The sequence below is a fragment of the Eschrichtius robustus genome, chromosome X (genome assembly GCF_028021215.1).
Source record: "Eschrichtius robustus isolate mEscRob2 chromosome X, mEscRob2.pri, whole genome shotgun sequence".
NCBI lineage: Eukaryota > Metazoa > Chordata > Mammalia > Artiodactyla > Eschrichtiidae > Eschrichtius > Eschrichtius robustus.
In genome coordinates, this window is record NC_090845.1 from 108,748,195 (window position 1) to 108,773,328 (window position 25,134).

Genomic DNA, 25,134 nt, shown 5'->3' on the forward strand with positions numbered 1-25,134 from the left:
TTCAAATTTATCACTAAGCCCAATCGCCACAGTAAAAGTGGTCTCTTTAAACCTTAGACTACTTCATACCTTTGCTGAAGCTTTACAGTCGCCAATTTGCCTCCATATTTCCAAACTTAACCTATCTTCAAGGCCTATCCAGTTCAAGACTCACCTCTTCAATAAAGCTTTCTCCTAAAGAATTCTCCTTTGGGAAATCCTATTGCTCTTGCAATTGGAGTTAAGTAGATCATTTTAAGTTGCTAACACAGCCCTCAAATACCTTTTGATTGGTCATAACCTGCATGTACTCACCAAGCCCCTGCCCCACCCATGGAGAGATAACCTCTAAACCCACTTAGAAAAACATTAGGTAACAACAGGATAGGAATTTGAGCTAATACAATTCCAAAGTATGGATAATGTTGAATCAATACCATGAAGTTATTGTACTTGAGCTACTAGAACAAAAACCTACCATTTCCTGATTGTCATCAATTGCTTTCATCTGGACTTTAAGTTTATTGACTTCCCGTTCATAGCTGGTATGTGGAACTGCAAGGTCATACATTGTCAATGACCAGAATGTGGCATAGAATTGAGGGCTGATGTCGTCCCAGACTTTGGAAACATGTAAGGAAACCACTGCTTCATGGACAGGAGCCATCACCATTTCACATGATGTAATGTACTTGTGAACTTTATGTTGCTGTTTACTTCCCTTCTCTGATTTTTTAAGTTCATCATACTTTGACTGGAGATAAAAAGTAAAAACACACACATACAATATAATTTATAGCACTGATTTTCATAGTATAAAAACCTAGGTTCCCTTTTCAAGAATCAGAAGATGACCAATCAAAACTGTTGTAGGAATTCTAATTTCTTACCAACAACATTTCTTTTAAGATAAATCATCCCTGGAAGCTGTTTCAATATTTAGCCCTATGTGCTTACTATGAGCTTTTCTGAAGATTCTTATTGCATCTGACCTGTTGAGTAAGTGAATAGGGTATGTGGGCCCCCTGTCCATTGCCCCCACCCTACTCTCTCTTGCTGTTGCATCAAGGATTGAACATGCAGGGTTTCCACTCCTGCTTTTGAGATATTCAAGGGAACCAAGTAGAGGGTCTTAACACTAGTAAAGAGGCAGAATGGAACTAGTAACAGCCAACCAAAACAGAATGTTTTATCGCTACATGTAGCCCCTATCATCTGTTACAATTTGTCAATTAAGAAGCCGGATCAACACAAAGAATGGTTATGAGAACGTTACCATAAGACCGCTAAGTAGGGGGACCAACTGTCCAGGTTTTCCAGTGATTGAGGGGTTTCCCAGGATGTAAGACTGTAGTGCTAAAACTGGGAAAGTCTCAGGCAAACCAGGACCAACTGGTAACCCTATTGCTAAGCTAAATTATGATTTTCTCTGAATGGCTATGGCATACTGGAGTTTAAAGCATGTGGGAACTGACTGAAACACAGCTTTTTTTGGCCTGATTGGTTTATCCTAATTTGGGGGAGAGTCAGAGGAAGGCCATACCCTTAATTGTATGAGAAAAAGAATCTGTTAGTACAATGGGAGGGACTACATATTAGTTCATAGAATGTGTGTCAAACAAAAAAGAAAACAATACAAAGTGGAGTTGTTGCTATTATCTCATGTCCTTCAGTCTCTGTGAGACGAAAGAGCTCTCACCCAGAAAACTGTCTGGGTTAGGCATCATCCCTGAAGATGAACCTAAGAGGAGATCTAAAACTAGCTTCGTCTTTATGCTAGAAAGCACTTAAATCATTTACAGTTTGTGCTAAACATGGAACCCAGAACTAGAAGGTCTGAAGTCAAAGGTTCCACTTCCAGTTCTGCATCGTGATAGGCGAGAAGAGTCTTGGCTCCTTACAGTCCAGCTGCCGTCCCTCCTGAGTGCTCCATACCCCAGGCTCACTGTATTGAAGGCACACCAAGTACTCTTTGTTCTACAAGGTATCTCAAGCAGGCTCTGAGAATCATACAATTATTTTAGAAGTGGGAAAAATTATCTCCTGTTTTCCCCATTTTAGAGAGCATGCTGGTAACTACTGAGGCCACATAGGTGGCAAAGCTATAAGTATAAAGAACATTACTTAGGAGAGAGGTCCCAATTACACCAGAGACCTGAGAGAATAGCAGCTGGGATAAGAAAAGGCTTTTAAATTTTTGAGGGTGGGTCCTACTGAAGGCAACTAATATGAATCTATGTGAACGGAAAGACATCTGTTGAGGTTCTAACAAAACACAGAATAAAACAGTGATGAAACTACCTGCATAAGATAGCTTATCTACCTGATTTGGTCATATTTAGAATATGAACTAGGGGAAAAGCCTTTCTTTCAGACCAGTGTTGCAAGGTGGCTCTCAGCAATTAAAACTGAAAATTAGGTTATAGGTATGACAGTGTTCTATGATAGCCCCAGTCTCCCTAATCCTTTGGTTCTGAATCTGTGACTTCTATTTCCAGGTACCCCCCTCATTCCTATCTAGTTGAAAAAGAAAAATAGGCTTGATCAGAAAAGACGGCTATACTGCATATTTGCCTAGGACAAATATTTCCTTGCCTAAAGTCAGTTTAACCCTTCTTCAAGCTCACATCTTCAGTCAAATGGATAAGTATAACAGCTCTACAAAGTCACCTGGGGAACTAGACCTACGGAATAGAAATGATATCCACTGTTATTGTGCTTTTTTTTTTTGTTTTTGGCCGTGCCACGCAGCATGCGGTATCTTAGTTCCCCAACCAGGGATCGAACCCATGCCCCCTGCAGTGGAAGTGCAGAGTCCTAACCACTGGACCACCAGGGAATTCCCTGCTGTACTTCTAATTGCTGTTCAAAAAGCTTTTGGCCTAACAATGTGAGCAGTGTTTGGTTGGCTAAATCATTCCCATGAGAGCCTGCCAATAGTCAATTTATGGAAGGGACCTAGCAGCCCTCTAATACTCATACTCTCTCATCAAAGGTTCTTCAAGAGGGGCTTTCACCCAAGAGGCAAAAGTAAGGATCCCTAGGAAAGCCTGGATGCCCAATCCAGTGTAACCAAGGTTGCCGAGGAATTCCCTTTCCAGGGGGTGGCATGTGGCCTAACCCTGATCTGGTTGTATAGCCACCTCTGTATAGTTCTCTGTTTTTCTCCTCAAACTTGAAAGGAAAATGACATTTCTTTGTTTAGATGTTTTTATCTCTTAAATGACAAAGACACAATATTTTACACAGGCTACGGAAAAAGTAGCTGTTGGTATGAATGACCTGCTCCATTTTCTGACCTGGAAAAGTTCAGCCAACCTCAGGCAACCAGGTGTTCCTGTTTGCTAGGGTTCAATAGCGCTGATTAGTGTGTCACTTCTCAGTATAGCACAGGGCAGGTCAGAATTTCTGAGATGAAGCAATTCTCCCACCTCAGTCCTTCAAGAAATCAGGTCCCCTGTTGTATAGCTGAGACTGATCTACTGTGGGGTGGGGCGACAACACAAAATATAACTACACAAAGAGAGCATAACAATTTTCTGGATTGAGAGAGTCTAAAGGAGAAGAAGAAGCCCAATCCTACTCCCTTATTCCCTTTTTCCCTCTAGAGAGTACAGCACAGTATTACAAGTGATAACTGAATCAATTAACATTTAGCTAGTTGTTAGAGGTTAAGTGTGAGACTGTAGCAGTTGATATGTAAACACTAACAGCTGATGGTTGATTAAATGATCAATTAGATCCCAAATTTCTCAGCACCTTTTCCCCCACTCTACTACACAGCCCTGTATCCCCACTGGGAACAAGAAGGGAGCCTACTTAAAGATAAGGGAACAAGATCTTCCCCAAAATCTGTAGTGAAAGCCTTGCATAGTACAGACTTAAAAACCAACAACAGATAAACAGAAGGGCCAGAATCTAAGCCTACAGAAAAATGAAGAATATGCTTGGGCTCCAGTCAGAGTGGGGAAGTACCACAGTTTCCAAACAGAGTACTGACCATGGCCCTGAGGGAAAAGGAAAAGTAAATTCCTATTAGAGGTAACTGCTTTAAAGGGAAGAGTCCAGGTGGCAGATAGAGAAAAGGAGGGAGGGTTGTGTCCTCTTCCCCCACATCCTTACTTGAATTTCAATACAGTCACTAACGGGATACCCTGCTTGGGAGGGCTCTAGTTTGCCTTTTGTTGTTGTTTGTTTTCAGTTGTTTCATTTAGGTGGAGAGAAATAAAACAAGAGCCATGAATATACCTTTCCTAGAAGTTACACAACAGAGAGTGCAAGAGTATTTAGAATGTTTGGGGGTGGTTAAGTCTGTCAGTCTTTATTTCTTTGAAGGCAGTATGTGTAATAGCAAGTCAACTATCTGACAGTGATACTGTCACTGAGGAAACAGGATTCTCTGTATTCAAGAGGACTGTTTCTCAGAATGACGTACCACATTCGCCTGCATCAGAATCATCTACTGCTTGTTAAAAAAACAAAAACAAAACAAAAATCCCCAGGTACCATTCAAATTACTAAATTAGAATTTATGGACATGGGGTTGAGTTTTTTTTTTAAGATCCTTCCTTGGTGATTCTCTAATAATTCCCTGATGAGCTGCACTAATGTTGGAGAACTATAGTTCTAGAGGGCCCATAAGACATCAACTTGGACAACTGGTGGTGTAGTAACAGTAAAATTATAGAACTAGTAAGACTTACTTTTTAAAGGGGATATTTTCATTGCCCACTGTGCAGAGCTGAGTATTAACAAAAGAGCAATTCTCTCATAATCTATATCTATGTCAAATTAAAATGCATTTACAAATAAAAGTTAAGTAGTAATGTGGAATCATTCCTGAATGGCAGCAAAGATACTTATACTTACCGAAATATGGTGTGCATACATTGGCCTAGACAGGAAAAATGCTGCATCATGGGGTGTGTGAAATTCATTACAGAGCACATCAATTGAAGGCACTCGCTTTATATAATCTTCTGTGCTTAGATTAGACGCTAAAAACCCACCAAACTGTACCAGGGTATCATGACACTAAATTTAAAAAATAAGACAAAAAACACAAATGTGCTACCATTTTACTAAACCAACATAACATTTTCCAAAATGACTAAGATATATTTTAACAATATTTTGATTAACAATTAAGAATTCAAATTTTACTACTTGAAAGAACTTTGGAGACAATCTACAAACTTAATCATATAATCATATTACAAAAAAGATACCCAAGTCCTGAAAAGTTGACTAATCTAAGACTTTAATAGTCAACAAAGGTCTCAAGTTCCAAGCTATTGTTCACCACCTTTAGTAGCAGAATATATTTATCTAAATCACATAGAACAATTTTATGTATATGCAAGTCAATTTTCTTGGCCCTTAAAAGTCGAAAACTTTATAAAATATGCGTGATGTTTTTTATTTCCTTGTAATATAGTTGGTGATAGTTAAACACATTTTGTAGGCTAACCATAGGTTTTGGTGCTTAATATTTAAAAATATATTTTATAAATGAAGATCATATCTACTTTGTTGTGGCTGAAATTCCAGATTTCCAGAGATCAGAAAAGATGAGAGCAAACAACTTAAAGTTATCTACTTAACTGAAAACCTTATACATATTATTATATCCCCTAGATCCATCTCTTAAATATCATAATTTGCACAGAGAGAGTCCCAATTTCCAGAATGTCTATTACATATATAATTATATAATTACATATTCTATATTGCATATAATATATATGATACATATATGATGTGCAAAATGACATTTTTTAAATTGTATCACATTCTATATTTTCCACTATCAAGATTTAAAAACCCACAGAAACACAAAGGCCACTTTAACTTGCCTGATCATAGAGCTTTCCCACAAGTTTCAAATGTTTCTCTCCACCTTCCTGAAAGATTACCCCATTCCTCTGCTGAGCCATAAGCAAACAGAGAGGAAGAGCAAGATCATGGTCTAATAGTGCATCCTTTAATCTCTGGGAGGATTTTTTAGTGTTTCTTATCTGGCCAAAGTAACCACCCTGCAAAAGAGAAGACATAACTTTACCAGTGTACCAGTACATAACACATGCCATCTGATTTGAAGAAAAAACACAGAAAGGGTTTGGTTACAATCCTGAAGATAACAAACCCACACACTCTACATTCCTTCCCTCTCTTTACAAATTTATTTTACTGACACTATTACTGCCACTGGCTTTAGTCACTGGCTTAAAGATAACTGTCAACTGTCTTTAAACTTCTACATATTTTCCACTTTCTACCATGCAGTCCCTTATGAAGGATTATCCTTCAGTCAGTGTGGAGCAGAGTCAACAACAGAGTAACTATGCTCAGATTTATGCCCATTGGGGTATCAAGGACCACAGAAGATTTGATATTTATTTCCCTCCAGATGTATTACTTACTGTCTTTTCTACTTTGTTTCAGCTTTTTAAAAAGGTTAAAATAACTAGTATATCGCAATTTTTAAAAGGGAGGTGGGGGCGATTGTAAGAGGAGGGTATGTATGGCTTTGACACTTAGCTTTATGTACTTATGTGCTGTTTAAATTCTTTATTATGAACATGCGTACATTTTGATTACTGTAGCTTTGTAACACTGTCTGAAGTCTGGGATGGTTATGCCTACTGCTTTGTTCTTTTTCCTCAGGATTGGTTTGGCAATTCTGGGTCTTTTATGGTTCCATATAAATTTTAGGATTATTTGTTCTAGTTCTGTAAAAAATGTCATGGGTAATTTGATAGGTATTGCATTCAATCTGTAGATTGCTTTGGGTAGCATGGCCATTTTAACAATGTTAACTCTTCCAATCTAAGAGCATGGGATATCTTTCCATTTCTTTGAATCATCTTCAATTTCCTTTATTAATGTTTTGTAGTTTTCAGCATATAAGTCTTTCACCTCCTTGGTGATGTTTATTCCCAAGTATTTTATTTTTTTTGATGCGATTTTAAAAGGGAGCATGCATACATTTTGAATTTTGAGTCACTAAACAAAAAGAGCAATTCTCACCTCAGCTTTTAGTTGCTCTCCACCAGTCATGGCCTCTAGTTGCTCCATTGTCATTTCTTCTGTAATTTCTATTCCTGCCATTTTTTGTACCACTTCTTTCAATATAAGCAGGTCAAAACTATTTAGGAAAAACAAGAAATAGTCTATAGTTGAAACTTCAAACATAAAAGTAAAAATGAATTGTAATTAATATACTAAGAATCCCTAAATTATTTGTATATAAATATTTGGGCCATGTAATATGTTTAACTTTTTACTTGGAAGTAATTTCAAACTTACAGATAGGATACAAAGATAAGAATAGTACAAAGCACACCCACATAGCCTTTATCCCTACTTCACCTGTTATTAACATTGCGAACATCCCGTTCACTTTATCATTTCTGTTTTCTCTCTCTCTCCCCCATCTTCTCTCTCTCTCTCTCTCTCTCACGCGCACACACACACACACTCTCTCACAATTTTCTTGAACTATGTGAGAGTAACTTATCTAGTAAGTAACATCATTTTAGAGGTACCTAAAATTCCTAATTACCCCTAAAATTGCTAATGTGTTTCCTAAGACTATCGCTATTCTCTTATATAACCACAGCAATAGTTATCAATTTTAGTAAACCTAACCCTGATACAATACTTTTATCTAATATACAGGTCATATTTCATTTTTAGCAGCCAACCCAATAATGCCCTTCATAGCATTTTTTTTTATCCTCCAGTACAGGATGCTCAATATATATTTTTTGATAGTATAGAGCCATCTCTTTAAACAATCACACACACTTGGGAGGAATGGAGGGAGGGAGAGGAGAAAGGAAAAAAGGAAGGAAATGCAAATTCCAAGTTGTGATATTTGAGCCTAAGATGACAGTTTAGTGGCCTGCCTTACGCATATTTATTACTGTGCCAACAGTTACTCATTTGAATTCTCAAAGTTTAGGACTGTCAATGGAAATAACACCTTATGACTTCCAAGATCTTCCTTAATTTGTTAAGTAATGAAGATAAGGAAAAACATTCTTTCCTACAGAACAAATACAGATGTTTTTCCAAAGAAAGGTAAAGCTAGGTATACCCAAGACACAAGTTAATAGACAAAGGAACAGTTTTCTAAGATTATTATTAAGTGCTTACTCTCTCAACTTGTCTTGCTTCTCTAAACATAGTTTTTGAAAACAAGAGGGCCCTCATGCAAATAAGTATGCAACAAGTACCAATGAAATATTTTGCTTTTCCTTTAAACAATCTTTTCATTAGATGGTCACAAAAACTATATCACAGTACAGAAAACTGAACTACAGATTTAAAAGTAATGTGATGTTTTCCTGGCCTATATAGACACAGAAGAGTAAAATGTATACGAATGGCCAATAAATGAGTATAAAGCAAGTGATATATGCGGATTAAATCCCGAACCTAATTTTTTTTTTTTTAAGATTTCCCTAAACCAAAATAATCTGTCAAGAATTACTTAGGTAATACTTGTTTGGAGCACCAGATAGCTTTACAGATTTCTGTTTGCTTTCTACCAGAAAGCTTTTGAAAACCATTTCCAGTTCTTTGAGTCTAGTCAGTGTATTGCTGATGGGATTTAATATACATTCTAATTCAAACTCTAAGCACTGATATTGGTCCAGAATAAAATAATAAAACTCAGTATTTATAAAGAAAAGAAGACAATGTCCAAAAGGTGCATTAGTGTTACCTATCTCTGAAGTTTAAATTAAAAAAATAGTTGTGTTTTAAAGATACTATATATACCCTCAAAATAAACACATTCCTACCAAATGTTCAATGTAAAGGCCAATTACTGTCCAGTAGCATAATCAATAGTGCAATGTGTTTTGCCATAAGAGGATTTACAATATACCATATCAACCATTTATTCAAAAGCCTAACAGGTAGTCAAAATGAGTTAGTTTCTTTAATGAGTTACACATATAGCCAAATATTACATTTCTTTCTGTATATTTTAAGTTATTTCTTTTAATTAAAGAATTCCATATAAATAAGTGAGCAATTACTGTTCTTAAGCCTACAACCAACAAACAGTTTTTCAACATAATAGCAATGTCAGTATCTCAATACCAGCAGAAGTACTCTAATTATTGAATTTCATTTACATATAATTTGCTATGAATACCTTTTGCCTGCCTTTAGCTGATTAGCCACATATTGAAGAAGACCAGCAAGATCAATTGGATATTTACGAAAAACTGCACCACAGAAACTAGCCAGACCTATATGAGATAAAAAAAGAATAGGGCTTTTTAAAAAACAGTTCATAAAACAAAAAGCACAGTATTAAGTGTCATTTCAATGAAATTTCCAAAACAAAATGAGGTGGGAAAAATTGTATTGCTGATGCCACTGAACAGAATTTTATAATTAATAATAGCTAATATTTATTGACCATACATATGCCAAGCAGTCTATTAAGCTCTTTATGTAATTATCTCATTTAACCTTTGCAGTAATCATCTCAGGTTGGTATAAACCTATCGATGAGGGAAATTCCGAACAGACAGGTCATGTAACTTGCTCATGGACACACAGTTGGTATGAGGTAGAACAGTGATTCAAACTTACACGGCCTGATTCCATAACCTGTGACGTTAATTAGGCCACAACAAAATCCTGCAGATGACTCAGTAAACTTGAATGATCAACAAAACACCTGCCCCTCAAATGTTTGAGTCACACAAAAAAATCTCATTTTATCTAGGAACATGCCACTAGTTGTGGAGGGGGCAAGGAAACACTGCCAGACCAAGAAGCAATCAAAAGACCAATTTTAGCCAAGAGTCCTTATCACATTAGTAGGGAGAAAACCCCACTCAAGACAAGAGGAGGAGGGACTTCCCTGGCCATCCAACGGTTAAGACTTGGCACGCCCAATGCAGGGGGCACGGGTTCAATCCCTGGTCGGGAAACCAAGATCCCGCATGCAGCACGGCGTGGCATTTAAAAAAAAAAAAAAAAAGGAGGAGACCCCAGTAAAGTCAAGTGATCTGCAGCCTTTTCAACAATTATTTGCTGAGCACCTAAAGGACAATGGACAAAACACAGGTCCTGCCCTCAAGGAGCTTACAGTCCAGAGAGATATAGAAAAGTAAACTAAAATAACTATGATGAATAAAAAGTTCCATAGAAGTACAGAAGAGGGGCACCTTATTCTGACTTTTGGGTTGTTAACAGGGAGAGCTTTCCAAAGAAAAGTGACCTCTAAGCTGAAATCTAATGAATAAGTAGAAAATGTGTTGGAAGAGATGAGTGGGCATAGAAGTGTACCCCAAGAAGAGGGAATAACATGTGCAAAAGGCCATGGAAAGTGCAAGAAGTTCAGCATTAACGGAACCTAGAATATTAGGGAGGGGCAAAAGATGAGGCTAGTACAGAAAGGACCTGATTCCAAAAGAACTTACTTGTATGATTTATTACAGATTGCAGACTTCAAAGAGCAATGGGGAGCTACTGCAAGATTCAGCTATCAGAGACACAACAGGTTGAAAGAAAATGTAACTGGCTGCTAGAAATCAAAGGTACAAGGAAAAAAAACAAGGCTAGGGCTTTTTGTTAAACAACCAAGTTTTTGTTCTTTTAAGGTGACTGGAACCTCAGGATAGAAAGGAGAGAAGGGAGAATAGTTCCCTTAAGATTAATTCTTCTAGGGACTTCCCTGGCAGTCCACTGGTTAAGACTTCACCTTCAGATGCAGGGGGTGCAGGTTCGATCCCTGTTGGAGAGCTAAGAGCCCACATGCCTCACAGCCAAAAAACCAAAACATAAAACAGAAGCAATATTGTAACAAATTCAATAAAGACTTTAAAATCGGTCCACATCAAGAAAAAAATCTTAAAAAAAAAGATTAATTCTTCTAAAATAATAGAATGGATGGGAACTTTCATCTCCCCAGTAATGCTTGCCCAAATGCTATCACAGCCAATACTGGCTTCTTGAGTTAGAAAATGAATTAAGTACCGTATGAACCTCCTTACACAGCCAAGGACATGAACCCTCTGTAGAACAAGCTGAATGGCTAGATATTCTCAAGAGCACTTGACAAATAGGCTCTTAGCATAGGTAACAGAATACATAGCATAGCAATGACAACAGATGGAAATTTCATCCTTGGAAAAATAAAAATACTTACTCTGAAGCCAGCTTGAGATGGTTGTGTCGTCATGTTTCATTCTCTCCTTTTCTGGATTAGCTAAAGCTTCAATGATACAATCTTTCATATATTAAGAAAAAATTTTGTCAACACATCCCTAACAAAGACCGCTAAAACAACAACAACAAAAAGCCACCCCTTGGAAAATAAAGTAAATTGTTAGCTCCGATTTATTACCAATTATGGAAAAATACACTCACTGTAGTACCAACTTTTCTTTTTTAGCCTCTTTTCCAGCTTTCAGCAAGCAGATTCTAACTATATAAAAGATATTTAGTAATCTTAACATTGTCTTCCCCAATATACAACACAGACACACACACAAACTCCCAACTGGTCAACCTTTCAATCAGCCAACTGAATCAACCTCAGATGGTTGCTAAAGGAACTTAGAATGAAAATAAAACATTCACCACTAAGGTCTATGAAACGTGAAATCTATGTTATTACTTCACCTGAAAGGATACAGGCCAAGACGTCATAATTCAACGAAGTGAGGTATTTCAATGAATCTACTACAGGTGTTATTAAGTTATCATACTTCTGTATTTGTGACAAGATCTGGAAGACAGCAACAAAGAATAAAAGGCATTGACTAATCAAAAGAGAACTTTTACTGTGCTAACTAAATAATGGCTACACTTTTTTTTTTAAAAGAAATAATGCTTAAAATTAGTTTCCTTCCATTGTGTATTTATATAAAACCTACTATTCTATCATTTCCTTAGAAAATATTTTCTTAGGCTACAATTTCCAATTAGGAAATAATTCCAGTGCATCCAAACTTGAATTTTGGAATTATAATGTGTTTTAGAAATCTCTTTCTAAACATGAAAGTGTTACATCTGAATCACAATGAAATGCTGTTCAAATGTTTCTAAAAACTAAAAACAACAAATAATGCATCACTTTATTAATGTTTTTATAACTCAAAATGTGGTACACAAGACAATGTTAGTCTGTTTAATAACAGCAGCACTGTCACTTATTATTAGAAAAGTAGATCAATGTGTTAAATATATTACATACTAAATTTTGTTTTTAGAATAACCATACAATGTTTCATTTGCTAAAGTTTTTGTCCCCTAAAACTATCAAACATTTTTAAACTACATCATTCTATTTCCACTTGTGCTGATTTAAAGACTACAAAAAGAAAAATCCCTGAAAATAGTATTAACCTCAAAACATACATAATCAAACAAAATGGTTGGATTGCTGTGGCTCAACTTCCCAATTTGTCTTCCAGAAGGCTTCACATTTTCCTTGGTTAGACGCCTACAAGGGGAGAAAAAGGTGGCAGGGATCATCTTAAGTAATTTCCCTTTTAATGTTGGTAGCTTTGTTACATCACGAAAAAAAATTTATTTCCCAAATATCCAACATGGATCCATGTAAACAACCACCCTCATCATATGCTTTACTACAGGACTTGGGCTATTTTGATTAGGCATTCTCTAAGAGGGTATTAAAATTTTGTATTAATGCTTAACATTTACAATATACACGTGGTTCATTTTATAGTAATAGTCTAATAAGCATTAAAACTCTTAACGTACTCTACAAGTACATAAAACTCTTCTTACAGAGAATAATTATTTTAGATTTAGAAGGGCTCATTATCAGTTTAGGGATTAAGATATCAAATTTGGTGTAATACATTGAAATGCCTCATGCCATCTGTCTCAGTGACCCTAACAGAGTGATAGCTAATGCTGCACTCCTTGATACAAGAAGTTCTCTGGTTTTCATATTCAAAGTAAACAATTCTTGAAAAATCAATTCTACTCTTGTCCTTCCTCTTTAATTCTCCCTCTACTCAGTATTCTTTTACTAACCTTTTGGAAATTTATATCTACGAAATGCTTACAAATTCAAAACAATTATTACACAGGATCTTTAACTCTTCTGATGAAATTACTACATAATAAATCTAGAAACCTGAAAAACTAACAAGTGACAGGAAGCTTTCTAGAGTGAAAATATAATGAAGCAAGTAATGAATTTAGTTGACAATTCAAGGAATGTGACCATTCTGGAAGTGACAAACTTGATATAATTATCTTAAGAAACTTCTTTTGACAAAACTGATCCATCAATCAAAATTATTTCATCAACAACTGCTTCCCTTTCCCATTCTGCATGGCCCAGTTTCTTTTTTTCCCATGGAAAAGAGAGACCCATCAGTTTTAAACTTTGGCTATACTCTGTTCTACTTTGAAGCTTTATTTGAAGCACAAATAAAGTTCTACCACCACCTGCCCTTACTTCTAACCCTACTATTTCAGGCAAGCCCTCCTACCTGCCAAAGCCAACCCTTCCTTTCCATATTTTTTATCCCACTCCCTTCTGCTTCCTCTCCCCCAACACCAAAAAAAATAAATAAATAAAAGGAATATTATCTTGATTACGTCCTCCTCTCAAGCAACCATGGTGCTTGGCATATGGAACACAATCAATGAACATTTGTGGCATGAATTACTGGATGTCCTATAGCAAATTCATGTTTTAAACAGTAATCAAAACTTGTGAAATTCCCAAGCAATAAATTAATACATTCCATTCTCAACTTAAAAAGTTCAATCAATATCAAAATCATATTATTCAAGGCTGGTGAAACAGTTGAGCTTACAAATATAACAAAAATCCAAGTACATTAAAAATTCTGCACATATTCTGTGATAAACATTTGTATTAATTTACTTATTCATTAATTCATATTAATGTCTTCTGTGACAGGCAAAGTGCTAAGCACTAGGAATACAAGGATGAGTAGCAGCTCCTGCTCTCAAGCTCAGTCCAGCTGGGGAGGTAGATTTAAAACCACTTTTAAAATTTTTATATTCTTAAATAAATAGAGCAACTTATAGAACAGTACTTATTATATGCTATCAGTAGTATAAAAAGGGAGGGAATAATATATTTGTATTCACTTGCATATACATAAAAATAGCCGGAATGATAAATAAGAAACTAAACAGTGACCACTTTTTTTTTCCTTGGGAGAACTGAGTGGACAGGGTGAGAGACTTTTTACTGTCCACCTTTTCATATCTACTACAATTTAAACCATGTGAATATATAAACTAGTCAAAATATTAGATAATTTTAAAAAGAAAAATAATCATAGCAATATACATAAGCGGTATGATAGTATTTATATGCATATGAGATAGTGGTAGCACAAATAAAGAACAATCAATTGTGCTTGGTGGTATGTGCAATGGAAGGCTTCACAGAGGTGACACTGGAGCCCACTGTCCAATGATGAGGTCACCAGATGGAGAGAGGAAAAAGAGGTAAGGGAAAACCTGTACAAACAAAAGAAACAAAAAATATATGCAAAGGAAAAGGAGACCATAGCACATTTAGGGAAACATAAGTGGGCTCAGTACAGTTAGAGGTAGAATTGGCGGGAAATGAGGATGGAAATAGGGAGAGACAGATCATGAAGGTTCTCTTATATCACCAAGCCATAAAGTCTGACATATAACCTGCAGGCAATGCTTAGTCACCAAAGGATTTTGAAGAAAGAGAATAATACAGGGCACTATAACACTCCAGATAGAAGAACTAAGTTAGTGGTGGTAGAGAGTGGAAGAGACAGATTCAATATTTAATGTATCGGGGCTCCCCTGGTGGCACAGTGGTTGAGAATATGCCTGTCATTGCAGGGGACACGGGTTCGATCCCTGGTCCAGGAAGATCCCACATGCCGCGGAGCAACTAAGCCCGTGCGCCACAACTACTGAGCCTGTGCTCTAGAGCCCGTGAGCCACAACTACTGAGCCCGCGCACCTAGAGCCCGTGCTCCACGACAAGAGAAGCCCACGCACTGCAACGAAGAATAGCCTCTGCTCACCGCAACTAGAGATAGCCCGCGTGCAGCAACAAAGACCCAACACAGCCAAAAATAAATAAATAAAATAAATTTATCAAAAAAAAAATTTAATGTATCATTAAATAATCCATATAAAGCACTTAGTTCAGCGCCCACCACACATAGTAATGGCTTCAAAAATATTAGTTGTTGTTAAGCTAGAAACTCTACTTGGGGAATTTTTAAGCCTGGAACTCTTTCGGAAGGACCAGTTCTAATATCATCTCTTTCCATGCCTTCCCCAACTTCCATGGGGTGAAATATTCATTCTCCTCTCTATCATCCCATAGAACTTTATACATATTGTATAAAAGCATCTATTAAACCAGACTGTGATTGTGCACACAGCTGTTTCCCTGGTAGACTGTGACCTACAACAATATCATTCAGCAAAGAAAGTATCACTGGGGGCTTCCCTGGTGGCACAGTGGTTAAGAATCTGCCTGACAATTCAGGGGACATGGGTTCGAGCCCTGGTCTGGGAAGATTCCACATGCCACGGAACAACTAAGCCTGTGCCCCACAACTGCTGACCCTGCGCTCTAGAGTCTGTGAACCACAACTACTGAACCCCGCATGCCTAGAGGCTGTGCTCCACAACAAGAGAAGCCACCACAATGAGAAGCCCGTGCACCACAACGAAGAGTAGCCCCCGCTCGCCGCAACTAGAGAAAGCCCGCACACAGCAACAAAGACCCAACACAGCCAAAAATAAATAAATGAATAAATTTATTTAAAAAAAAGAAGGAAAGTGTCACTGCATACTGTTAAATCTAGTTAAACTAGTGAATGCACTACTTCTAATTAGAATAACCGTACGACTGCACAAATGTAAAAGAAATAACAATAAACAGCCTGGCTGAAAACCCTTGCAATACAGCAGTGTAATTAGTATCTAAACCAATACTGATCTGAAGTATACAATTTTCATAATTAAACTTCAAACAGTTTATCAGGAAGTATCAATAGATTAACATCACTCTTATGTTTTTAATGACATGAAAATAAAGCACACAAATGAAAAAACTATAAATTTTTCAGAAGTTGACTCCCTAAGGAGATAGTTCTGCATGATTCTACTAGATCTTCCAAAAAGAAAAAAGAAATCTTTATTATAACTTTCAACAGAAATTCCTAGAACTCTGACTACCTTGTACAAGCCACTGAATGTATTATGCAAATTGAGCAAAGGCTACACAGTATGCTCTCCTTTAAAAAAAAAAAACCTCATCCTATAATATAATGCATCCTAAAGAGGATTTTTATTAGATTTTATAGCTGTGCAAACATGACAACTACAAAAACTAACATGGTAGTCAAAATGAGCTAAAAACCACAAAAATTGATAGTCACTCTATGTATAGTATATAATTAGCTACACCATTAGCAAATACTCCTGGGCTTCCTCAAAACTGAGGCTCAGACATGAGCTGGCTGAAAAAAAGTAAATCAGATCCAGATATTAAGAAGAAAAATAAATTAAAACTTACTTCATGATATATTTGGCTCTGTCTATTGTTTGAGCTTTAACTTTTACTAAAAGTGGATGACTGTTGTAAGTTTCATTCTTCCACTGGCCATACAGACGATATCTTGAAAATGATGAGATGAAGAATTAGGAAAAGTTAAATACTTAGAGGTTAGTGCACTAGAATAGTAGCTAAAAATACAAAAATACTATGTATTTACCTATGCTGATATGGAAATGTTTTAAACATTCCCCACAGTTCCTCAGACATACAAGCATTGCAGTCCATCAAAGAAAGAGATGGAAGTAATACCTGGTCAGTAATGCTAAGCAAGCAGCTAAGGATAACTTCCTACGAAAAATGGAGGAAAAATTATTTCAGTTAAGAGGTGCATATTAATCCCCCCCCCCAAGACAAATTTATGTAAGCCTTGGAAATATTGCCATTCCTTGATTTAATAACACACCATATCTAATTCCCCACACTATCACTGTACTTTTCACAATGGTTATCTGTGTTTCTCCATCTAAGAAAGCAAATGAGGTGAGGGAAGGAAAGGGGTAGCAAGAATGAGGGACTTTTTATCCCTTTTCCTTTCTCAACATGGTAATACTCAAAAACAGGAGGCTGTCAATCTTAAAAGATACTTTGTACGATATGCCAAAAGCTACATTCAACATGTAAAGTATAAAATAGTTATTCACATAGGTGATTAAAGCTTGTTCACAGTAAAATTTACAGTATGCTGTACCTAGACAAACATTAGACACATTGGATTTTTCTAGTCTCTTACCGTCTTCTCTTTATCTTCTTGTTTGCTTCCATCAGACTGAAACTAAAATTAAAAAAAACTATAAATAAAATGCAAAAAGGTTAAGATTATGCTGTCACAATTTCGTTTCTAATTTGAAAAACAATTAACTTGCATGTAGTTGTGAATTATTTCGTTACTTGTTACACACATGTAGATTTTACATACAGTCAGTATTACCAATTAACATTTTAAATTCTCATCTACATTTCTAACCTCCAAAAAATTTGTGACATTCATGAATTTTAAATGCCAGTTTTATAAGCCAATTCTTTTCTCAACCTCATTACCACAAACCAAAGCATCCTAAAACTGATCTGAGTACTTATTATAAAATTGTAGCCAGCACAATTTAGTTATAATGCATTTGCATTTCTCCTTCCAGACGTTCTAGTTTTCCCCCTCAGAATTGGTAAAATCTAACACTAAAGCAACGACAACAAAAATTAAACCCAAAGAAATCCAAAGCTATGTTTTAATTCACCACTACTTAAGCCCTAAGAAATAGGCCCAAAATATTAATATCATTGCTGACAAAGACCAAACCACTTCCTAACTTGGACAGACTGAATGAAAAAGCCTGGGTCATTATTTTATCAGTGATTTGCAGGTGGGCTGCTGAAGTGCCATGTTTGACAACGCTGTGTATACATTCAAAATGAAATTGTAACATTTGTGTGTGTATAGGCAGGTGGAGTGTTGGGGGAGTGTGCAAAGGCCAAAAGGACAGGTGAAGCACTGATACTCAAGGACAATCTAGATTTCTGGAATGTATTTAGCTCAATACCAAGTATGAGAAAGGGAAAAGCTAATATGCAGCTAACATACCTTATTGGTAGATAAGGATATTTTGTGCGTGTATGTTTTCATGCTTGAGTAATTTAATGGGTGTTACTACAGGGAAGTCTAACTTCCGTGCAACATTTTCACATAAGACTAATTCAGGGACGGCCAGGTTACCTTGATGGGAAAACATACAGAATCACACTTTTTTAATTGGCAGGTTAAAAAGATATGGTTCCCTTTCACAGAAACGATTATTAAGTCAACATACATCCTGGTCAGCAAATAAGGAGTCAGGTTATGAAGGAGTGGCCTGGCAGAAAACAAACTATATAGTTGCTTTTATTTTGTTGGAGGGGGATGGTAATTCTGGTGGCATACTGCGTGTACACTGGGAGGCAGAAATAACGGTATGTCATAATTGGAAGAATCCGGTTTATAGGGTATTGTGTTGGGGATAAAGGCAGTTAAGCTACTCCTTTGCTAGTATACTATGATTCACATGAACCTAATAAAGCTATACATAGTTTTCTCCATACAAATAAAACATTTTCTTAGTTACTAAGCTGTCCTAGTTCCTCTTACTAGATACTTATATTAGTTTCTAATGTCTATTTGTCAATTCTCTAGATTTCACAAGCAGGAAAATTTGAAAGAGAGAAAGAAATATGGAAAGCACAAGGAAACTATCTAGAAGAGCAGTAAGAAAAGGTTTCTATCAAAGGCTAATTATAACCAAGATGAACAAAAACAAACAAACAAAAAAAAACAAGATGTACATGCATGTAAAAGTGATTTTCTTCACACATTCCACTCCCCTGATGCTTTCTTTTCCATTTAGTTTAACTTAATTTGCTTTTTAATTCAGAGCACACACAAAACTCTCCATTCCCACAACAGAATACTAAAAGTTTTACTGAATGGCCAGGCAGAAGTTGAAGAAAGAAAGGATGGGGAGGGACAAAAGACATTCATTCATTCATTCATTTGTTTACTATGTGCCAGGCACTGGGAATTCAAAGATGAACAGGAGGGAGTTCCTATCTTTGAGGAACTGACAAAGTTACTATCTTTCAGGATCTCTTTAAGATCAAGACTACACTTATCAATGTACTGTTAGGAACTGAATTTTTAAGTTTGAATAAAATTGAGCACTCACATTTATGTCTACACAGACCATCAGCTATAAATGACCCCAAGCAGGTTCCAATCTTGCCCTGTAACAACAGAGCAGCTAACGGAGCTGCATAACACTACTGAGCACCGTCCCCCCAAAAAAACAGCAGGTTCAACAAGAAGGGGCTTTTGGAGAGTTCAGAAATAAAGGCTGGGGTAAGTCGTAGCTATAACTAGATAAATTACTTTTTTATTACTAATGTCCTATTTTTAGTACTTCTAACCCATGAATGTTTCAAATGCTACTTTAGAGCAGGGGTCCCCAACCACCAGGCCGAGGACCAGTACCGGTCCGTGGCCTGTTAGGAACCGGGCCGCACAGCAGGAGGTGAGCAGCAGGCGAGCGAGTGAAGCCTCAGCTGCTGCTCCCCATCACTCGCATTACCATCTGAACCATCCCCCCGCCACATCCATGGAAAAACTGAAAAGGGAAAAAAATGAAAAATATTTAAATTTGTGACTTAGACTACATCTAAGTAAATTATGGCATTATTGTCACCGTCCTTATTAACTATCATTCATTGAGTACTACATGCCATGTAATAGGCTAAGAACTACACATTTATGTCTTAAAACTACTCTAATAGAAGAATCTTTTTGTTAGGGTCTAAATAAGACCCATCAAAATAACTTAGAAATAGGAAAATATAACCTATAAGTTAAAAGTTATGGGAACCTAGCCAAAGCAGCCTTGAGGGAAAAAAACGGAGCTGGAGGAATCAGACTCCCTGACTTCAGACTATACTACAAAGCTACAGTAATCAAGACACTCTGGTACTGACACAAAAACAGAAATATAGATCAATGGAACAGGATAGAAAGCCCAGAGATAAACCCACGCACCTATGGTCAACTCATCTATGACAAAGGAGGCAAGGATATACAATGGAGAAAAGACAGTCTCTTCAATAAGTGGTGCTGGGAAAACTGGACAGCTACATGTAAAGTATGAAATTAGAACAATCCCTAACACCATACACAAAAATAAACTCAAAATGGATTAAAGACCTAAATGTAAGGCCAGACACTATCAAACTCTTAGAGGAAAACATAGGCAGAACACTCTATGACATAAATCACAGCAAGATCCTTTTTGACCCACCTCGTAGAGAAATGGAAATAAAAACAAAAATAAACAAATCGGACCTAATGAAACTTAAAAGCTTTTGCACAGCAAAGGAAACCATAAACAAGACGAAAAGACAACCCTCAGAATGGGAGAAAATATTTGCAAATGAAGCAACTGACAAAGGATTAATCTCCAAGATTTACAAGCAGCTCATTTAGCTCAATATCAAAAAGCAAACAACCCAATCCAAAAATGAGCAGAAGACCTAAATAGACATTCCTCCAAAGAAGATATACAGATTGCCAACAAACACATGAAAGAATGCTTAACTTCACTAATCATTAGAGAAATGCAAATCAAAACTACAATGAGGTATCACCTCACCCCAGTCAGAATGGCCATCATCAAAAAATCTACAAACAATAAATGCTGGAGAGGGCGTGGAGAAAAGGGAACCCTCTTGCACTCTTGGTGGGAATGTAAATTGATACAGCCACTATGGAGAACAGTAGGGAGGTTCCTTAAAACCTAAAAATAGAACTACCATATGACCCAGCAATCCCACTACTGGGCATATACCCATTGAAAACCATAATTCAAAAAGACACATGCACCCCAGTGTTCACTGCAGCACTATTTACAATAGCCAGGTCATGGAAGCAACCTAAATGCCCCTCGACAGATGAATGGATAAAGAAGATGTGGTACATATATGCAATGGAATATTACTCAGCCATAAAAAGGAATGAAATTGGGTCATTTGTAGAGACGTGGATGCATCTAGAGACTGTCATACAGAGTGAAGTCAGTCAGAAAGAGAGAAACAAATATCGTATATTAACGCATATATGTGGAATCTAGAAAAATGGTACAGATGAACCTGTTTGCAAGGCAGAAATAGAGACACAGACGTAGAGAAAAAACATATGGACACCAAGGGGGGAAAGGGGTAGTGGGATGAATTGGGAGATTGGGATCGACATATACACACTAATATGTATAAAATAGATAACTAATAAGAACCTGCTGTATAAAAAATAAATTAAATTTAAAAATTCAAAATAAATTAATATTTTTTTAAAAAGAAAAGTTATGGGAACCTGAGTTTACCAAGCCTGGAGAAGAGATAACAGAATCACCTTTCAATGTTTTGGTTCAAAGCCTTTTGAACTTTCAATCAGAAACTCTTAAAAACTTTACAAAACACTTAGAAATAACCCCTTAACTCTGATACATCATTTATGAAAACACAGGAAGGGATACTAAATGAAAAGTACTATCTGCCACCACCTTTCTTTTTTAGTCAATACAAATCTCTACTAAGATGCCAAAGAATGAATAATATGGTCACCCACACACAGGATGACCATATGCGCTGGCTCTCAGTTCTTATCCCAGGGTAACTTTTAAATGTTACCTCTCTTTCACACACTATGAATTTTTTTTTTCTGAAACTGAACACTGAGGTTGAATTTCAGGAAACAGCCTTGGAGAAGAGGTACAGCAGTTGAATCAATTGTTTACAGCAAGTATGTGGTCCACACTAAAAATTCTGCTTTCCTTTCTTGTAAAAAATGTACTTTTTTAAAACTACACTGTTTGTACATCGAGTCTACAGTTGGCTACTAACAGACTTAATATCTGCCTATCCTTGTATGTTTATATACCTCTCTTAGGTAAAAAGCATAGCTAACGGGAAAAATTAAGATCCTATTTGTAATTTATTACCTTAACTATGATTCTACACCTTGATTAGAATTGTCACATGAAGATATTCAGTAATAGCTAAAGTGACCTGAGTTCAAACCAATCATTATAGGGGATAATACAAGTAGTAATATAAACATCCTAACAGTTTTTCCCTGCTCAGACTCATTAAATAGCAAGGGTGTTATAGATTAAACTTGGGCTCCCAACTCTAGAGTACCAATGATAGCAGTGTCTGTCTCCATTTGGACAATAAGAATTATAATCAAGGTTCTGATTGTTTTTGGTTTTTTAATATTTATTTATTTATTTGGTTGTGCCAGGTCTTAGTTGCAGCACATGGGATCTCTGTCACCGCGTGCGCGATCTTTGTTGCGGCATGCGGGATCTTTAGTTGTGGCATGCGGGCTCTTAGTTGCAGCATGCAGGATCTAAAATATTTTTTAAAATGGGCAGAATACCTAAATAGACATTTCACCAAAGAAGACATACAGATGGCCAAGAAGCACATGAAAAGATGCTCAACATCACTAATTATTAGAGAAATGCAAATCAAAACTACAATGAGGTATCACCTCACAGCAGTCAGAATGGCCATTATCCCACAAAATCTAGAAACAATAAATGCTGGAAAGGGTGTGGTGAAAAGGGAACCCTCCTGCACTGTTGGTGGGAATGTAAACTGATCACTATGGAGAACAGTATGGAGGTTCCTTAAAAAACTAAAAATAGAACTACCATACGACCCAGCAATCCCACTACTGGGCATATACCCTTAGAAAACCATAATTCAAAAAGAGACATGTACCACAACGTTCATTGCAGCCCTATTTACAATAGCCAGGACATGGAAGCAACCTAAATGTCCATCAACAGATGAATGGATAAAGAAGATGTGGCACATATATACAATGGAATATTACTCAGCCATAAAAAGAAACGAAATTGAGTTATTAGTAGTGAGGTGGTTGGACCCAGAGTCTGTCATACGCAGTGAGGTTAAGTCAGGAAGAGAAAAACAAATACCGTATGCTAACGCATATATATGAAATCTAAAAAAAAAACAAAAAAAACAAAATGGTACTGATGAACCTAGTGGCAGGGCAGGAATAAAGACATACACATAGAGAATGGACTTGACACAGCGGGGAGGGGAAAGCTGGGGCGAAGTGAGAGTAGCATCGACATATATACACTACCAAATGTAAGATAGATAGCTAGTGGGAAGCAGCAGCATAGCACAAGGAGATCAGCTCGGTGCTTTTCGACGACCTAGAGGGGTGGGATAGGGAGGGTATATGGGGATATATGTACGCATATGGCTGATTCACTTTGTTGTACAACAGAAACTAACACAGCATTCTGAAGCAATTATACTCCAATAAAGATGTATTTTTTTTTAAAAAAGGGAGATATGTGTCCATACTACCCTTGACTAGTTCACTCATGAAACCCCAGCAACAAAAATTTCCTTTATTTGATAAAAATTCTTCGATTTGTTACTAATTTATAACAAATTTCAAAAATGAGAGGGGAAAAAACATCTATCACTACAACGTAAAGAAGCTAAAGGCATTCCTACATAAAATCAAATCTACTCTTGAGGGAAATGAAACTGCTACTTTAAAGTGGCACCTTATATTTAAAGACAGAAATAGATTAAAGTATATTATTAACGCTTTTTAAAAAATTATCAAAAGCTAGTGTAGTGATAGCTTACATAAGTGATAACTTATTATGATCTAAAAAATTCATGACAACTATTTTTTTAACTCTCTAAAACTGAATACCTAATTATTAGTATGTAATTCATGTTTAGACATATCTCATTTGATCCATATTGCAACCCCAGGAGCTAGATAAGCCAAATATTATTACCACGAATCTCTGGCTTAGAAAAGTGACCAGCTTAAGGTCACATTACTAGCAAGTAGCTAGCAGCTCATCCTGATGAAACTAGTTCACCTAATTATCAATTTCTAATGCTTTAATTACTCTGTTAGGGGGACAGCCTTAAATGAAGAATCTGTGGGCAAGGTAGGTTCCAAAGTCAACACATAAAGTGAAAATTACATATACTCACAATTACCCTAAAAAAATCCCTTACATCATCTATAAAGTATACAGACACATTATCTTTCATTTCAGTCCAACTCAAGACTCTGTTTTTCCCCTCTAATAATAGGAGAAATCACTAAGTGACCATGAGATGTGAACATGAAATAAAGTGACTGGCTTGCATTTAGGGGGCCATGTCACACGAAAACACAGTTTAAAAACTAGACTAACTGAATGTGGTGAGATACTCTCTAAGACACCTGAGAAACTGAACCAAGATAAAAGAAAAAAATTTCTCCAATTTCACCCTTACTCCTAGACATACACATTGAGTATTTTGATGGAACAAGTCTGGCCACATTCACATAAACTAAGCACAGGTATGGTGTAATTCCACTGTACTTGATTGAATCCCATACCTTCATCCAAAAGGAATATTAATTTTGAGCTCTAACCCACACAACCAGGTTAGATCTTCAATTATGAAAAGAAATAAATGGACTGAAGCAGGATCACAGACACTCCCTCCCCTAATAGCTAACAAAAAACAATAACCGTCAAGTCAAAATTCTGAAGTAGCTGGTTCATAAACTAGAGTTTCAGGATCAATGGTATTAAGGTACATTCTCTCCCTAGGAACCCGAATTTTTATTATGAAATATTTCAAGTTTACATAAAAGTTGAATGGATAGTATACTTATCCATAAACACCTATATATCTACCATGTAGATTCAACAATTAACATTTTGCCTTTTTTTCTTGACCAAAAAATTTGCAGACATGATACTTTATCTCAAAAAAATTCAGTGTGCATCTCCTAAGAATAAGGACAGGGACTTCCCTGGTGGCACAGTGGTTAAGAGTCTGCCTGCCAACGCAGGGGTTCGAGCCCTGGTCCAGGAAGATCCCACATGCCATGGAGCAACTAAGCCCGTGTGCCACAACTACTGAGCCTGCACTCTAGAGCCCTCGAGCCACAAGTACTGAAGCCCGTGCGCCTA

At 36.6% G+C, this 25,134-nt stretch overlaps 1 protein-coding gene across 5 annotated transcripts in view; it reads right to left on the reverse strand.

The window, feature by feature from the left end:
* Positions 1 to 25,134, reverse strand: part of THOC2 (THO complex subunit 2) — a 105,398-nt gene that overhangs the window by 23,789 nt on the left and 56,475 nt on the right. For all 5 annotated transcript variants that reach the window (XM_068532461.1, XM_068532459.1, XM_068532458.1 and 2 more), the window contains exons 13-23: positions 17,322 to 17,363; positions 16,749 to 16,879; positions 16,550 to 16,651; positions 12,373 to 12,457; positions 11,647 to 11,740; positions 11,159 to 11,239; positions 9,149 to 9,245; positions 7,009 to 7,126; positions 5,835 to 6,014; positions 4,849 to 5,013; positions 458 to 733 (exon numbers count right to left, since the gene is read on the reverse strand). In XM_068532461.1, coding sequence (XP_068388562.1) covers positions 458 to 733; positions 4,849 to 5,013; positions 5,835 to 6,014; positions 7,009 to 7,126; positions 9,149 to 9,245; positions 11,159 to 11,239; positions 11,647 to 11,740; positions 12,373 to 12,457; positions 16,550 to 16,651; positions 16,749 to 16,879; positions 17,322 to 17,363 — 1,371 coding nt within the window. The remainder of the gene's footprint in view (positions 1 to 457; positions 734 to 4,848; positions 5,014 to 5,834; positions 6,015 to 7,008; positions 7,127 to 9,148; positions 9,246 to 11,158; positions 11,240 to 11,646; positions 11,741 to 12,372; positions 12,458 to 16,549; positions 16,652 to 16,748; positions 16,880 to 17,321; positions 17,364 to 25,134) is intronic.